The sequence below is a fragment of the Alternaria hordeiaustralica genome, assembly GCF_023758085.1.
Source record: "Alternaria hordeiaustralica strain BMP 2776 chromosome Unknown scaffold_33, whole genome shotgun sequence".
Taxonomy (NCBI): Eukaryota; Fungi; Ascomycota; class Dothideomycetes; order Pleosporales; family Pleosporaceae; genus Alternaria; species Alternaria hordeiaustralica.
Genome location: NW_026056805.1, coordinates 188747 through 204967, shown reverse-complemented (window position 1 = coordinate 204967; position 16221 = coordinate 188747). Strand labels below are relative to the sequence as shown.

General features: G+C 52.7%; 8 protein-coding genes across 8 annotated transcripts; 3 read left to right on the top strand and 5 right to left on the bottom strand.

Moving 5' to 3' along the window:
* Positions 1-160: 160 nt before the first annotated feature.
* On the bottom strand, positions 161-1594 carry J4E84_009901 (uncharacterized protein; the record flags this gene model as incomplete). The annotated part of the gene is made up of 3 exons (XM_049392460.1): positions 161-328; positions 380-1278; positions 1339-1594. 3 exons carry the CDS (start codon positions 1592-1594, stop codon positions 161-163), a joined length of 1323 nt encoding a protein of 440 aa, XP_049239867.1.
* Positions 1595-2178: 584 nt separating this feature from the next.
* J4E84_009900 (uncharacterized protein) lies at positions 2179-4089 on the bottom strand (the record flags this gene model as incomplete). Its single annotated transcript, XM_049392459.1, has 4 exons — positions 2179-2689; positions 2738-3723; positions 3777-3861; positions 3911-4089. 4 exons carry the CDS (start codon positions 4087-4089, stop codon positions 2179-2181), a joined length of 1761 nt encoding a protein of 586 aa, XP_049239866.1.
* Positions 4090-5163: 1074 nt separating this feature from the next.
* J4E84_009899 (uncharacterized protein) lies at positions 5164-7245 on the top strand (the record flags this gene model as incomplete). The annotated part of the gene is made up of 2 exons (XM_049392458.1): positions 5164-6063; positions 6109-7245. The coding sequence occupies 2 exons, from the start codon at positions 5164-5166 to the stop codon at positions 7243-7245; spliced, it is 2037 nt and encodes a 678-aa protein (XP_049239865.1).
* Positions 7246-7343: 98 nt separating this feature from the next.
* On the bottom strand, positions 7344-8382 carry J4E84_009898 (uncharacterized protein; the record flags this gene model as incomplete). Its single annotated transcript, XM_049392457.1, has 2 exons — positions 7344-8195; positions 8245-8382. 2 exons carry the CDS (start codon positions 8380-8382, stop codon positions 7344-7346), a joined length of 990 nt encoding a protein of 329 aa, XP_049239864.1.
* An 817-nt stretch (positions 8383-9199) lies between these two features.
* J4E84_009897 (uncharacterized protein) lies at positions 9200-11105 on the bottom strand (the record flags this gene model as incomplete). The annotated part of the gene is made up of 2 exons (XM_049392456.1): positions 9200-10455; positions 10508-11105. 2 exons carry the CDS (start codon positions 11103-11105, stop codon positions 9200-9202), a joined length of 1854 nt encoding a protein of 617 aa, XP_049239863.1.
* A 769-nt stretch (positions 11106-11874) lies between these two features.
* On the top strand, positions 11875-13035 carry J4E84_009896 (uncharacterized protein; the record flags this gene model as incomplete). Its single annotated transcript, XM_049392455.1, has 2 exons — positions 11875-11995; positions 12047-13035. 2 exons carry the CDS (start codon positions 11875-11877, stop codon positions 13033-13035), a joined length of 1110 nt encoding a protein of 369 aa, XP_049239862.1.
* A 525-nt stretch (positions 13036-13560) lies between these two features.
* J4E84_009895 (uncharacterized protein) lies at positions 13561-14020 on the bottom strand (the record flags this gene model as incomplete). Its single annotated transcript, XM_049392454.1, has 2 exons — positions 13561-13937; positions 14014-14020. The coding sequence occupies 2 exons, from the start codon at positions 14018-14020 to the stop codon at positions 13561-13563; spliced, it is 384 nt and encodes a 127-aa protein (XP_049239861.1).
* Positions 14021-15015: 995 nt separating this feature from the next.
* Positions 15016-16203, top strand: CKB2 (casein kinase 2 regulatory subunit; the record flags this gene model as incomplete). Its single annotated transcript, XM_049392453.1, has 3 exons — positions 15016-15072; positions 15438-15683; positions 15739-16203. 3 exons carry the CDS (start codon positions 15016-15018, stop codon positions 16201-16203), a joined length of 768 nt encoding a protein of 255 aa, XP_049239860.1.
* Between the last annotated feature and the right edge of the window lie 18 nt (positions 16204-16221).

Sequence of the window (16221 nt, the reverse complement as noted above, 5' to 3'; positions counted from 1 at the left end):
GGGAGTGTGTTGGAGATATAAACGAACCTGACTATGAGTCAAGTAGAACAGTTTGGTCGAGGCAACCAGAGCACGCACACTCACACAACCAATAGTAATTCACCAGAAGACCAACGGCAAATGCTTTGATCCAATCCATTCAACTTTATTTGCAATAGAGCTACACAGAGCGCTTCCATCCACCTTCCGCTTCGAAGATTTCACCGACCTTGCTGCTGACCGCGAGCAACCGTCTATCGTGGTAGCGAGGCGCAACAAGCGACACCCCGATTGGCATTCCGTTCTCACCCTTGAAACCTGGAACGTTGACTACTGGTGTGTGCAGTGCCTGCGCGAGTATTAGTCAAGTTCTCTGCACCTGAACAGAAATATGACTTACCGTCCAGATCAAACAAAACGCCGCACTGCCCGTCTTCTCAATACCCAGTGGCGCCTCATCCGGCACACTTGGTGTAAGTACCGCAGCGTATCTGCCAAGTATCTCATCGACAACCGGCCTCGCTGCCGCAATCTTGTCGAAAGCTTCAAGCTGCGCTTTGCGCGAGATCTTTCCACTGTTCTCAACGTGGCCGACAAGTTGTTCCGAGATCTTATCCTTGGCCACTGTGTATTCTGGAAGAAACGCGGTTCGGCCGTCAGAGTTGAGTACCGCCGCGTGCCACGCCGGAAGATCATTAAGGTCATCTGGTAAGCTTATTTCCTCAACCTCGGCTCCATGGGCACGAAGTAGCGAGACGGCTTTGTCAAGTGCGGCGGAGGTGCCAGGGCCTACGTTCGGCCATACCATGGTTTTGAGAAGGGCAAACTTCGCGCCCTTCACTGTGAAGTCTTTTGGAGGTGGCGCATCGTCGTGAATGGCGAATGTATCGGCGAGCAGTTCTAGATCAGCCACACTACGCGCGTAGAGACCCAACGTGTCCAGAATCAGAGAGTAGATCTTTTGGCCTTCGCGAGTAATAGAGTTCCATGTGGGCTTAAGGGCATAGATGCCATTGTACGAGCCAGGACGGATGGTGCTGCCACCGGTTTGGGTTCCTAGACCGATAGGTGCTTGGAAATCGCCTACTGCGGCACCGGATCCGGATGAAGAGCCACCAGGCGTGCGTTTTGCGTCGTGCGGGTTTCGTGTCTTTGGGCCTATTGTGGTCGCAGCAAACTCGGTCGTTGTTGTTTTGCCGAAGATGAGTGCACCGCCCTTGCGCAGTATCGCTATGGAGCCAGCGTCTACTTGAGGCGCATCGTTGGCATATATGGGTGAGTTGAACTGCGTGGGCATTTCTAATATCGTTAGTCAAGCTGGATGAGGGAACGACACCTGGGCATGTATTAGCAGCTCACCCTTGGTGTAAATGACATCTTTGACAGCAATGGCTATGCCGTGGAGGGGACCGCGCTCAGACTGTGGAATGGCATCGAGCGCTTTCGCTTGCTTGATGACATATTCGGGGTCAAGGTATGCCCATGCTTGAACAGCTTCGTCACGTGCTTCGATGCGTCTGAGGAGTGATTTCGCGTACTCTTCGACTGAGGTCTCGCCCGCTTTGATCTTTGCCGAGATCTCGGTGGCTGTGAGTTTGTAAAGATCTGAGCCCATGGCGTCGTATAATTTGGTAATGGTAAGTATCGTTGCTGTATAGATAATCGTGGGTGTTCCCGCTTTGCTTTCTCAGGTTGATTGTAATATCAAGAAGAGGAATTGGAGAAGTGGTCTTTGAAGCCGTTGGAGTTGGAGACACATCCAGACGCCGAAGGCAGCGACCTGTCAGCGTCAGCGATGCCATCGGCCCAAAAAGCCCGCATCGTGATAGGGAGCAATTGCGTGTCCCGTCCAGACCCGCTCATAGGCGATAGCCAAACACTTGCCCAACAAGGATATACCGGTTGTACTAATAAGTTGGAGCCGATAAAGGCATCCCACTTTTTCGGAATGCTGGTTCCGATCGGAACTGTTCAGTCAATGCCCAGGTGTCGGTACTAGGAAACACGTGAACAACATCGCACCTGGGCAGTTCACATGTCCAGCCGCCTGATCAGGAGTCTCAACTTTATGATATCATAACAAGGCTAATCGAATGTTGCAGTCTCTTAGGAGAATATTGTTCGAATCTATCGTATTGCAATTACATGATGTGAGTACATGGTTTCGATTCTGTTACAATCTAGGTTGCTGCTCTGAGCTCAAAAGGTGACCTTTGGTGACTTCTCGCCAATCTCAACATCTTCTCCTCCGTCGGTCATCGGTGGCGTTGAGGCGCCATAAATCACACCATCATCCCTGTCTCCGTCGAAGAAGCCCTCGCGGCCGTCATTGGCTAGCCATTCCCGTTGGAAGGGCGTGCTCTCGCGTCCAACAGGGAACACACGCGGTTTGACGAAGAAGGTGATGACGAAGTAGACCGTCGCCGCGGTGAAGAAAGTTAGCAACCAGCCCATGCGGTACATGTTCTGCGCAGCCGCCGAAATGATCTGTGGCTCGTACTGGCCAATAAGGCCAGGAATACCCATAGTTGTACCAAGTAGCCAGGCTGCGACACCACTCCAGTTGACACCGGACCAGTACCAGTAGAGACCCGTCTTCTTGCCATCGTAGCACGATGGTATATGTATGTTTCCTTTGCGCGCGATGTAGTAGTCGACAATGATGACGGCGCAAAGAGGGGCCATGAAGATGTTGTAAGAACCCAAGAAACTAATTCATCGTTAGCATGGTGAGTGGGAAGCCTATAAGGGAACTTACCTCAAGAAGGCCGTTGCGTTCTTCATCAGTTCCCATGGCTGTACGACGACACCAAGAATGGCGCAAAGCACTTGTCCACGGCGAATGGTGAGCCACTTGGGGAAAAGGCCAGTCATATCACTTCCGAACGGAATTGAGTTGGCTCCAAAGTTCGTGGCGAAGACACCGAAGTAGAACGCCAAAGCAACGAAGAAGATCCCCGCACGCGCTCCGGCGCCGAAGTGGTGGTCAAGGATGGCTTCAAAAAGATCCCAGATGTTCCAGTAGGCAACACCATATGCTGCCTGCATGGAAGTCGTGGAGGCCATGCCAAGGAAGAATACGATGATGGAGGACACGAAGACGCTGACACCTTGAGTCACACCAGCATCGCGAGGCTTCTTGCAGTAACGAGCAAGGTCAGGCTGGTTGACCAACATAGGCGAGAGCGAACCGAAGATGGTGTTGATGCCAGCCATGATGCTCCATCCCAGAGGGGTCACTGAGGCGGCAAGCTCCCCTTCGCTGGAAGCAAGGTCCATAGCGCCGAGTCCACCACCGTTGGCCATGCACCAACCGAAGATGGCGAAAGCTGCAATTGGCATGATGAACCCCTTCACAGTGAAGATATAATGGATGTGTCTGGGGTGAACCCACATGAACGGAAACTCCATTAGCCAGGCCATGAAGAAAGCCAGAAGCTGCTTCGAGGTGACACTTGCGGTAGGCGAGAGTGTGTTCGTGAAGTTTTGCCAGGAACTGCCAAAGATGCAACGGAGCATGACCGAGAGGATGTTACCGGCGTAGAAGGACTGAATTCCGTACCAGATGATGCATACGATCGCTCGGATGAAGACGAAGAAGTAGGAGCCGTACATACCCATGACTGAGCGTGCAATCACAGGGAATCCGATGTGGTACTTGGCACCTGGACGAGCCATGAGGACGACTACGACTGCTGCTAGGAAAGACCCAATGCAGGCTGATACAAAGGATTGTTGCCATGTCTGTTTACGCCATTAGTTCCCAGATTCCGCTTGCATGCTTCGACGTAGCTTACCAGACCGACTGTGACAAGAGCGGAGCCCGTATTCCAACCAACGAGGGAAAACTGGTTGGAGAACCAGTATAGAGGAAGATTGAACCTTCATTTGTCAATAAAAGCTCAAAGATATGCGTCGTCAAGATCCTTACCAGGTCCAGGTCCTCTGTTCCACCGGCGTTGGCTCAAGATCTTTGTTAGACCATCTCTCGTCCCCGATTGGGGCATGGCCGTCGTTACCTTGAGGAGCCCTGACGAAGTCGACAAAGGCCTCTTTCGAGCGAAAAGGCGCCGCGATCTGGTCCTTGGTCGGAAGCTGGACTTTCCCCATGGTGCTGTAATGGTGTGGTTTGGTCGACTACTGGGCGTGGTCAATCCTCCAAATCCTCTTCATGTCGGCGGACCATGGTGTCTCATATGTCGATCGGACGTCACGCCAACTCCAAGTCGTTCACGTATCGCACGCATATCGGGCTGTGATTGACCACGGGCATGGCTTCTGGCGCAGCCTCTTCGGGCACTTTCTAGCCGATGTGCCATGTTGCCATGCGCGCATCAGTCATTCCCAAGCCTGACATCAGCGTATGCGGTGCGATAAAGAACAGGGGTGGAGATAGGAGTGTGATGTAGACCTCCGATATGTTGCTTGTTATGGCGTAGTTCCTTCGCAATCTTTGGGGTCTCCAGGCGGCGGATGGGTGCAGCCGAGATAAAGCCATTGGAGGCCCGTGCCATTTTAGCCTGTTGTGGATGATTCGCGATAAGACACACGTCGGCTCACACATTCCACCTGGGCCTCAACGGGACTATCGCACGTGGGAAATATGGAGCCAAACGGTATGAATCAGAGCCGACAGCTGCAGGGCTGTTGCATCAACGCCATACTCCTGACGACGAGGCCATGTTGCAGTCCTACCCAGAGAGCCCCGTAAGCCCCTCCTCCGGTCGGGGTGTGGGAACAGCCGCAGACGCAGTACCCGCATCCAATTCTCCGAAGGAAGCTCAGTCGAACGCGTCAAACCCAGGTCCTGCGACTAGGAAATCTCGGGTGGCCTTGGCCTGCAAAAGATGCAAACGGAGAAAGCAGCGTGTACGTCACGTGGGACGTTGCTTCATGCACCTTGGCTGAGAATCATTTAGTGTGACGGTGCGCATCCAGTCTGCAGATCTTGCCAGAGAGCTGGCGTAGCCTGTGCGTATGAAAGGACTATTCGTCCTCAGTACCCCGGCGGCAAGTCTGTGTAGGTCCTTCCCACGGCCATTGACATGAGCACGAACTGTTTCCTGACTTCTCAGCTATATCAACGCCCTAGAAGAGCGGATCGCTTTTCTGGAGGCCCGTCTTCCTGACCATGCAGAGGACCATTATGAAAACGGCCCAGAAACTTTGCAAAGAACATCTTCCATGAACGTCGAAGAGCCGGCGCTCGCTCTTCATCCCCAGTCCAGTGCATCGCGCCGCGAATCTCGAGATGACTGTTTCTCTGAAGATCTTGAGGGTGAGGATCGTACCTCACTCGTCGATGGCGTTGCGTATCTCTCCTTATGTGCATCTGGTACCACAGATACAACCTCGGAGCCTTACTATGTCGGCTCTAGCTCCGGCGCTACCATTGCTCGCATCATTCAGTCCTCCATCTTCCGAAGTTCTGGCAAGAGAGCAACAACTCTGCCAGTGAACCAAACATGCCAGGCTACAGGAACTTCACGGCCTCCTGTTCCTCCCGAGTCTACCCACTCCGATGAGCCCGTTGCGGATTTCCCAGACCGACAACAGGCACGCATGCTATTTGACGTATTCTTCGAACGTATCCACACGCGCTGGCCATTGCTGGATCGTGTAGTCTACACGAAGCTTTTCGATAAGCAGTTTGTGCGAGGTGCCCTCACTATCATTGAACGCAGCATTTTCCATCTCATATATGCCATTACTGCTCGATTCCTGTCGTTGACGCGGAAGCCATGTGGGGTGGATTCTGAGCATCATCTTGTCGCAGCCACCGAGCCAATGGACTACATCCTAGACCAGCACAACCTCGCCACAGTGCAGTTTCTTATCCTGCTTGGAGTGCATGGTCAGAGGTCTCCATATGGTGCAGGCGCCTGGTCCCAGATTCGTTATGCGACCTCTGTCTGCATTGAGATGGGCTTACACAGGAAGAAGAAGGTCACAGGCTCTCCTGAGCTTGCAAGAGATGCTGAACTGCGGCGACGTGCGTTCTGGGCGTGTTACTGCCTTGACAGAGTGACTAGCATTGTGCTCGGTAGAGCTTTTGCTATCGCTGACCGAGATATCAACGTCGAGGTATGTCAACCAAGTGGACTGTGATATGTGAACTGACTCTTCAAGTTTCCCAGTACTAGCCCTGAGTTCTGGACACTAACGCATCCGGAAGAGCCAGATTCGGTCAGGCCCCAATGGTCAAACATCGAGCCTTTCATACACATCATCAAGCTTGATCAGATCCAGTCGCGGATCCATAAGACAGTCTTTCGCGTCGATAGAGATGTCTTCAATGGGACGCCAGAACAGCGGGCCAAACTTGATCGGAAGATGGCTACAATCCGGAGCGACCTGGATGAATGGCTACGAACATATCCACAGACACCGAAGAACGGGAACAAGATTACGTGGATGTACGATCCCGAAAGCGCATATCTCGATGCGCGAGACTTTTATGGCGTTCAGTATCACAAAGCGATGCTTTATCTCTTCACTGTCTTTCTCCCTACGCTGGACACATCGGACATACGTTTCCTCACATGTGCACGCTCAGCTGCTTGTGTTTGCAATGCGTACAAGCGGCTGAGTCAAAACCGTACGCTCACCTACACGATGATCTCCCTGCATTCGTGCTTCGTAGCTGGTCTCACACTGGTGTACTGCATCTGGCGAGATCGATCCCTTTTCTCATACGACGTTCTCGAGGCGACACGGGCCTGTTCTCAGATCCTGACCATCTTCGGTGAAAAGTGGCCCGGTGCCGTCAAATACCGCGACATCTTCGATGCCTTGTCCGGAAGTTTATTCAAGACGATCGTAAACTCGGCGCCTACTACCATGATGCATAGCAATGGTTCGCGACCGCTGCAGCTCGACGTGGACGCGGAGCCTTCCATGGCAGGACTTTCGCCAAGAAGCCGACGAGATAGCCGCGAGCAGGCGTCGCATCACCCCACGCTGGGCAGTAAGCCTACCATGTCACACATGGTTACTGACGCTGTGAAGGAGGCGTTCATGGAAGTGGACGAAGAGGCGCCAGGTGGGTGGCAAGGTTGGCGGATGTGGAATGAGATGGTTAGCGACGACACCGCTTCTGCAGCGATGAGGTTCGATGGCTTTGGCCAAGGCCAGACTGAGATGAGCTGGAATGCTTATGAAGGGTCTGGTCTCTACGGCGTGGACCCCATTCAAGATGCAGCCATGTCGATGGATAACCGCGGTATGATGGATGGCAGTCAGTGGAACTTTGGAGAGTATAGATAGGCGATGTCATTGGCTTTAGTTCGAAAGATCCTAGTCACTGTTGTCTCATGTGCGCAAATGACCCCGAGTTTAATGTTGAAACAGATTAGATTGACTATCTACGCGAGGTGGCCCTTCTTATACGGGAACTGCTCCCTGAACGACTCCGCTATTTGCGTCCTAGTCGCAACCCAAACACCTTCCTTCTCCGAGATATACTTGACGAAATCTTGGAGCGCCTTGAACCTTCCCGGCCTACCAATGATGCGGCAGTGCAGACCGATAGTCATCATCTTCGGCTCTCCAGCCTCACCCTCCTCATACAGCACATCGAAGGAGTTCTTCATGTGCTCGTAGAACGCAGCCGTACTGCGGAAACCAGTTCCCTGGCAGTGGAATTTGAAGTCGTTGCAGTCGTAGCTGTAAGGAACCATCAGGCAGCCCTTGGGGTTTGCGCTGCTGCGCTCTTGAGGAAGGTCGGTCCAGTAGGGCAGGTCGTCGGCGTAGGCGTCTGAGGCCCACAGCAGCTCCTCGCCCATCTCTTCGTACACGAGTGGGATGAGCGCTCTGCTCTGCGGTGACGGACGGCCATAGTACCATCCCTTTGGTGCATAACCGGAGAGCTTCTTCAGCGATGTGATACCATCCCTGATATGCTGTTTCTCGGCCTCGACAGAGAGATTGGCATGATCAATCCAGCGGTAGGCATGAGAAGCAACATCGTGGCCCTCTTCCACACATCGAGTAACGACTTCTGGCTGTTCTTCGACGGCAGAGCCGACGGCGTAGAGGGTGAACTTCATCTTGTAGTCGTTGAAGAGCTTGAACATGCGCCACCAGCCGCGGCGCGAGCCATACTCGAATTCTGATTCGCCGCTGTAGTCGCGCTCGTTGATTCTGTGTTGGGCTGGGTACTCGCGGAGGTTGATCTCGGATACTCCGTCGCCTTTCATGACTGAGCGCTCACCACCCTGTAGTATGTTAGTAAGGAACTTGAGAGAAAACAGCACATCGACTCACTTCTTCATAGTTGATGACGAAAGATACGGCGATTTTGGCATTGTTGGGCCACTTCAAGCCCTGTAGACCCTTCTCACCGTAACCCTTGAAGTTACGGGGGAAGGCGTAGTCGGGTGGTGCGGCGTAGACTTCAGGCATGATGACGATGTTTGAAGAACGATAGGCTTGATTTGATTACAGAAGATGTGGTGGATATGGAGTAGTAAACATCTAAGTCTCGCGATGCAGCATATATGTATCACCAGCGGAGCATGTCGCGGCGGCCATTCTCCAGCGCGTGCCTAGCTATCGGCCATTCTCATCCGTGACGTCCTCACGTAATCGGCCATCTTTCATCCTCTGCCGTGCCTCACGATGCGATGGCATTCCTGCGGCCGGCTGTGACCCACCGCGGTGTTATCAGACGGATGAATGTGTTTATCGGCTTGGAAGAAACCGTATGGAGAACATGGCTTGGAGGGGGATCGTCGAGAGATAGGCCAATCTCGACTCGCCGATAACGACCGGTCTTTGTGGGGCTGTACTGACCTACCTAAGTTGGCATACCAAGGATTAAAGACCAGGTTGAGTTGGAGACGGTTCTCTGGTAAATTGATAGTGAAAGATGGGTCTTGCTGCGGGGTAATGTTGCGCTCGAGTTCCGAAGTCGCTGGTGTACGTTTGGTGGTCTCATTCAATCGTTGCGCTTCACTCGGTTGGTACTCGGCCATGAGGACAGCATACGAGAAGGGCGAATGCATGCACATGCTACTCACCTGCAAGATCAAGACTGAGACGTGCGGTGCGTAGGGATTGCTCTGATAGTCAATATCTTGATGATCTTGGGTAAATGCGCTGTATGCTACAAAACTTTATGAAGTATGTCTACGAGACTTTTATTTTTACACAACAACAAGGCCCGAACAAGTACTTCGCAAAGTCATCCTTGAGCCCTGGTGATATGCTATATGATCGCTCATCTTGTGTGAACGTTGCGTTCTAAGTCAGCCTCTCCTGTCATCGGCCTCTTCTCGTCAAAGACCTCCCCTTCCGACGCGACTTCTCGACCTTGAATGACTTGCTGCTGAGGTTCATCCTGCGTCTCCACCGGCTGTTCTTCTTCTTCGTCCGACTTTTTCGGTGCTTTCAAGCTGGTGTTTCCAACCCAGAATGTCAGAGCGAGACCAAGACCTGAGCATACTGTGAAAAAGATGAAGATGTAATGCAGACCAAGCATGTAGGTATCAAAAACCTCTTCTTTCTGATCCAGAGAGAGGCCAAACTTGTCGAGGTCGTACGTTGAGGAAGTCAACTGAGCCATCAGGGTATCCGAAACAAAGGGCCGCTTGGACAAATCTCTGCTGAGCGTATTCGAGAGGATGACTCCCGAGATGACGAGACCAAAAGCGCCTCCGATAGTGCGGATGAAGTTGCGTAACCCAGTTGTCACAGCACGATCCTCATTGCGACTGTTCGCGTACATCCCTACAAGCGTCGGCTGGAGCGTCAGACCAATACCGGCACCCTCTATGATGAGTACAACAATTAGCACAGCGAGACCCGTGTCTCGGTCGAATAGTAAGGTGAGGCCACTTCCAAGAGTCCAGAGAGCGAATCCGGCCAGGATGCAGTGCATGTAGCTGGCGACTCGGTTCATGTACTGGCCAGATGCGATGGATGCAAAAGATGTCGTGATGACTACTGGTAGAATCAAAGCACCCGAGGCCAGGGGTGAGTACCTGAGGACCGACTGGAAGTAAATAGGGAGGTAGAAGAAGTTGCCGAAGTAAGCCAGGCCGATGAGGAACGTCTGTAGATATAGTGCCCAGCAGTGCGGCGCGCGGTATAATCGAAGCGGCATGATCGGGAGTGCGACGAGTTTCCATTGGTGCAGCACGAATAGTACACCTAGCACGGCGCCGGTGACAGTGCAGGCGATGAAGAAGGGAGATGCCCAGGCATACGTCACACCACCTCCTGACAAGGGGATGAGCAGGAGTAACGTGGATGCAATGTTCAGTACCATGCCGCCATAGTCAATCTTCTTGACCTTTGCGAGGTAGTCACCAGACCGATGCTTGAGCGGCAAGAAGAACAGTATGACCATGGAGGTGGGTACAGTCATGATGGGTATTATCCAAAACACCCACCTCCAAGTTGCTCCTTCGACGATAGCACCTCCAAGAAAAGGTCCTGCACCATTGCCCAGGGCAATAACTGCACCCAGCCATCCTACAGAAGAGTATTAGCACTGCTTGGTTATAAGATACACAACGGTACATACCTTGATATTTACCCCGATTCTGCAACGTCGTGATATCGCTGACGATGATCATGACAAGACTGTTGATGCCACCACCTCCAATACCAGCAATGGCACGGAGAACGAATAACTGCACTGAAGTTCGCGCGAAACCACACCCAAGGTCGCCCAGAGCCATCAGCATCAGACTGATCAACAGCAGATTCTTGCGACCAAAGATGTCCGACAAACGACCATTGATCAATTGGAACGCCGTCGATGCGATCAGGAACGATGTACCGATCCATGATGTTGCAGTTCCGGTGTTCAAATCCACGGCGATTGCGGGCGTTGCTGTCGAGACGCTGGTTTGGTCGATGAACGAAACGAAGAGACAGACTGATAGTGCGGGGATTGCGATTCGAAGTTGTGTCGATGTCATGGTGTTCCTTTGGCCGCCAATGGATGCTGCGTCGCTCTTGTCGTCGTCATCTTCTTCCACGGTAGGCGAAGGGGACGCGCCATGAGGATTCGTTGTAGGTATGTCTGATTCGCATGGCTTGTCGTCTCTGGATGGCTTCTCAACGAGAGTATTGCCAACGCATGAATCGCTCTCTTTGATGGGTCGCGTCGATTCCATCTCGTCAATGGAGGGTTGCTGTTCCCGCATCATCGGATTCTTCCACAGTCGCTACAAGCCTCAAAAACATAGCGATTCTGCGTATGTGTATATTTGGAACAAGACCAATGGTCCCAAACATCGTAGCTAGCGTTGGAGTTGGGTGTGGAGCCCCGGGAGGCTGCCCGAGCGGGATTGAGCCCTCCAGGGCTGTCATGACGCCGGTCGACAGCTGCGAGATCGTCGGGAGGTGTGTTCCTCGTAGAGGAATTGCGGAAGCAGCCAGTCACAGTTGAGGGGCCCACTCACATGGCAGAAACGCTTACACGCTTCGATGGCGTAAGTGGCATTATGGGATGAAAGCCGATGACGGTGAGGCTGCGAAGTGGGTCGTCTTAGCAGGGCACGTGCGGGGCCTTCTCATCGGAACTTTTTGAGCCGACGCACTTTCGGCCCCTGGGGCCCTGCGCCGATGGCTGTTCGTATCGACATCGGACCATAACGCTGAAAACGGTATCGAAGGTATTCAGGCGAGTTCTCGGCATCACGGCTGAGACTGACAGATGCCATGTGTCAGGTGGGGTTTGCGAGGCTGCCCAGGTGGGTTGCCGATAACGACCATGGTGACCCATCACAAGGCTTGCGCAATGGCCATAATATGTGTGGTAGACACAGCCATACACGCTCTAAAGAGCAACGAAGCATTGACATTGTAGACCACTACAGTTCTTGCGAGACTACTTGATCAGATCCTACCTCGTCTTCTGTTGTACCAACATCGACTGCCAATATGACGAAACTCTTCCAACCATTGACAGTTGGAGATGTAAAGTTGGGCCATCGTGTCGCAATGGCACCGTTGACCCGGTATCGCATGGGCGACGACTACAAGGCGACGCCCATGAACAAAGGTAGCTTGAACACCGTCACCACGAAGGGCCGATATTGACCAAGTATCGCAGAGTATTACGAGCAGCGAGCATGTGTACCTGGCACGCTCATCGTCAGCGAAGCAACCATCATCTCCAGGAACGCCATCGGCGCCCAAAATGCCCCAGGAATCTGGCAAGAAGACCACATCGCTTCCTGGAAGGACATCACGTCAGCAGTGCACGCCAAAGGCTGTGCGATATACTGCCAACTCTGGCATCAAGGTCGAGCCGCAAAGACCGATGCGCTGGACGCAGAAGGCATCACGTTGGTGTCATCCAGTGCAGTACCCATCACATCTGAAGACCGAACACCAGTGGAGATGACGGAAGAGATGATCTGGGAAACCATAGCAGACTATGCGAATGCAGCCAAGAATGCAATTGCTGCGGGTTTTGACGGCGTCGAGATCCACGGTGCCAATGGATACCTGCCGGATCAGTTCCTCCAGACGACTTGTAACCAACGGACCGATAGCTGGGGAGGAAGTATTGAGCAACGAGCGCGATTCCATCTCGAGGTCACCAAGGCTGTCATCGCTGCTGTTGGTGTTCAAAGAACAGCAATGCGTCTCAGCCCTTACAGCGACTTCAACGGCATGCTAATGGACGAGCCGGAGCCGACTTTCGAATACCTCACTGAAGAGCTGAAGAAACTGGGCCTGGCTTACCTCCACCTGATCGAAGCCCGCATCACCGGCAATGACGACTCTGAATGCGGAGGCCAGAAGACTGTACAGTGGATGGTCGAACAATGGGGCAACGCAAGTCCAGTCATGCTTGCAGGTGGCTTCCTACCCGACTCAGCGAAGCAGACTGTTGATGAGACGTACAAGGACTACGATGTCATCATTGCGTTTGGCAGATATTTCGTGGCCAACCCCGATCTTGTGTTCCGCGTCAAGGAGAGCGTACCACTGGTCAAGTACGACCGCTCTGTTTTCTACACTCCAAAGACACCGAAGGGGTATATCGACTACCCCCATAGTCAGCAGTACTTGACAGCAGTGGCGAAGGTTTGAGATAGATATGCCTTTGATACCAATTTTACGTGTACTTCCTCATGCCCAGTTTTCTCTCGACTAGTTGTGAAGCGCGAGCAAGATCTACTACACTGTGCTCTCAAGTAACGTCAAATGCCATGCTACCAATACATCGAGAGCTATCCTGGTCGCGTGATAGTCTGGTAGTACGAGATAGCCTGTATACCAACATGCTTCCAGATACCTTCAGGGCTTCCTTGACCTTTCTGGTCCTTCACATCCCCTCTGTAGATATATTTGAAACTCTCGGCAGACCTTGTAGTTCTTTCCCACAGGTCCTTGCGATATGTTCAATAGCCTGTTGTATGCATTCCACTTCCTCGCGTGTGCAACCGACCCGCAGACACCCGCGTAGATGCCATTTCGTTGAAGGAACGAGGCCTTGGCACATGATCGCAGGCAAGATAACGAGCTCAGATTCGATGATATCGAGAGTGTTGTGATCGGCCAGGAACAGACCGTAAGATATGTCGGTCGAGAGCCATGCTACACGGCGCATTAGTCTCAAGATCGTGAGCAGTGGAGAGTCGCAGGGTACTCACGTATGTCTCTGTGTGAACCGAATGATGCCCAGATTTTCTCATTATCATCGCCATAAAGCGTTTCAAGAACCTCGAGACCGCGCTTGTGGTTCGCTTCATCAGCTTTCCAATCCTTGCGGGTGAAACTGTGATCTTGATCTTCGGGCTGTTCTTGCTTCGCAAGAGACACGAAAGCTTCCATGACGATTGGAATGCCGTTGAGAATGATGCATTTAATCATGGCTTCTCTCATGCGCCGTACGAGACGTTGTCTCTCCGCAGACGTCTGATATGAGGGCTGTGAGATGATGTAGTTGTAGAGAGGACCTATCAGACCCGGTTGGCCGCTGGCGATAAGTGCTGCTGTCTGTGAAACACGCGCAAAGTCAGCTTCAAAGTCTCTCCCGGAAAGATCGTACTCACAGTGGAAAGGTACCATCCATCCTTCCTCCATCTTTCTGGGAACCGCGCTTCGGTATCTCTGAATAGACGGTTCGCGTCGATGGAAGAGTCCAGTCCACCATAAACAGCAAGGGTGGGCATGTACTCGACTATGGTAGACAACTGGGAGCAGAACCTAGAAATAGGCTGGAGAGCGCTTGCGGCGGCACACATCGCGCACGTCGTGATAGCGGGGTGATTGGCAAGACACTAGTCCCCAGTGTGAATGGATGTGAGGGGGGGTATGAGATAGCTCTCGTTGGTAAGCGCAACTAGAAAGAGGATAATTGATTTTGAATGCCTGTTCTAAAGTTGTGGACTTAAAAGATCAAAACAAAGTATTCGCAGTATGTTGGCAAAGGACCACGGGCGAGCTATATAACAAGGAAATAGAGTTCTTGGTTAACAAACAGATGGTATTGAATGCGAAGACATAGCAGCGTAACCTTGGAACAGTGAATATTTTAGCCTAATGGCAAGTAAGATTCGTGTAAGAATTGATGTAAGACGATTACTGGCGTCGTACATCAAACTCTAAGCAAGTGACATCGGTGTACGAAATGTAGTAAGACATTGATTGACTTCGTGCAATCAATCTTTAGGCACCTCACGTGCACGTACCAGCCCCGTAACATGGTCGGGACCTAGGGACATCCTCCGAAACGGGTCTTGAATTCGAGGTTTTCTACTGTACGTAGATACTGACACAGATGGTTGGCGACCCAGTAGACAGGGTTGGCGGGGAAGTCTGGGGTTGTCATGTTGATGGAACGCGGCCCAAGCGACTAGCGCGACCGGAGCGGAGAAACAAGCAGTGGAGGTGGGATGCGACGACTGCCATCCCACTAGGTGGGCGCGCAATTCACTCCGCAACCGCGTCCCGACCCGAGCTTGCGCCTGATCGCACCGCCCCACCCCGCCGGTGGTCGCAGCCTACAAACAAGACATACGGACGCCCTAACCCCCTCGGACATCGTCGCCGAGAGCAAGCGCAAACATGGACGACTTCAACAGCGACACGGACAGCGACTACACAAGCTACTGGCGAGACTGGGTGAGTACCTGAACTCCATACATTACCAACACCGGTATTCTTTGATCGCTGGTCATGTCTCTACAAACCTTGGGGGCGTCGGGGTGGAACTATAGGTACCTCATGGCGTGGTATGCTCTGCCAGCCCTTCATTGCAGGTCGCGTCTGACCATGCGCCAGCGGTGACTGCGGCGAAGACGGCTATATCTCCACGCTGAGGTGCCCCCATTCGTTCGAAGTCGATGAAGACTATACTATCTTCTCGGCCAAATGGGGCCCGCTCATGCTCATGCAGAGCGAGTGGTGGTCCGACTGGTGGGAAGATCACGACAGCGTAGAAGAGAAGACACAGCTATTTATTTCAACGCAGGCTAACAAACAAGTAGTTCATATCCTCCCGAGGAAACGAATACTTTTGCGAGATTGACGAAGAATACCTCACCGATCGCTTCAACCTAACAGGCCTGAACACCGAAGTTCAGTACTACCAATATGCACTCGATCTCGTCACAGACGTGTTCGACTTCGACTGCGACGATGATATGCGGGAACAGATCGAGAAGTCGGCACGGCATCTCTACGGACTCGTCCACGCACGATACATCGTCACTACCAGGGGCCTTGCCAAAATGGTACGTCAAGCGCTCATATCCTATGCCTCGCGCCCACCACTAACACACCACCCAGCTTGAGAAGTTCAAGAAATCAGACTTTGGCAAATGCCCCCGCGTAATGTGCGAATCGCAACCCCTCCTCCCCATGGGTCAATCCGACGTCCCCAACGCCTCCCCCGTAAAACTCTACTGCGCCCGCTGCGAAGACCTCTACAACCCCAAATCCTCCCGCCACGCCGTAATCGACGGTGCCTACTTCGGCACCTCCTTCCACAACATCCTCTTCCAAGTCTACCCTGCGATGCTGCCACCGAAATCGCAACGGCGGTACGAGCCCCGTGTTTTCGGCTTCAAAGTACACTCTGCAGCAGCGCTGGCGCGGTGGCAGGCAGACAAAAAAGATGAGATGAAAGATAGGCTGAAGACGCTGAAGATGGAGACTGGGTTTGAGGAGGAAGATGAGGATCTGGATGATGATGAGGACGACGATGATATGGAGACTCAGGAAGGCGTTGAGGGCGCGGTTGTGCAGCTGTGACAAATGGGCCTATAATGG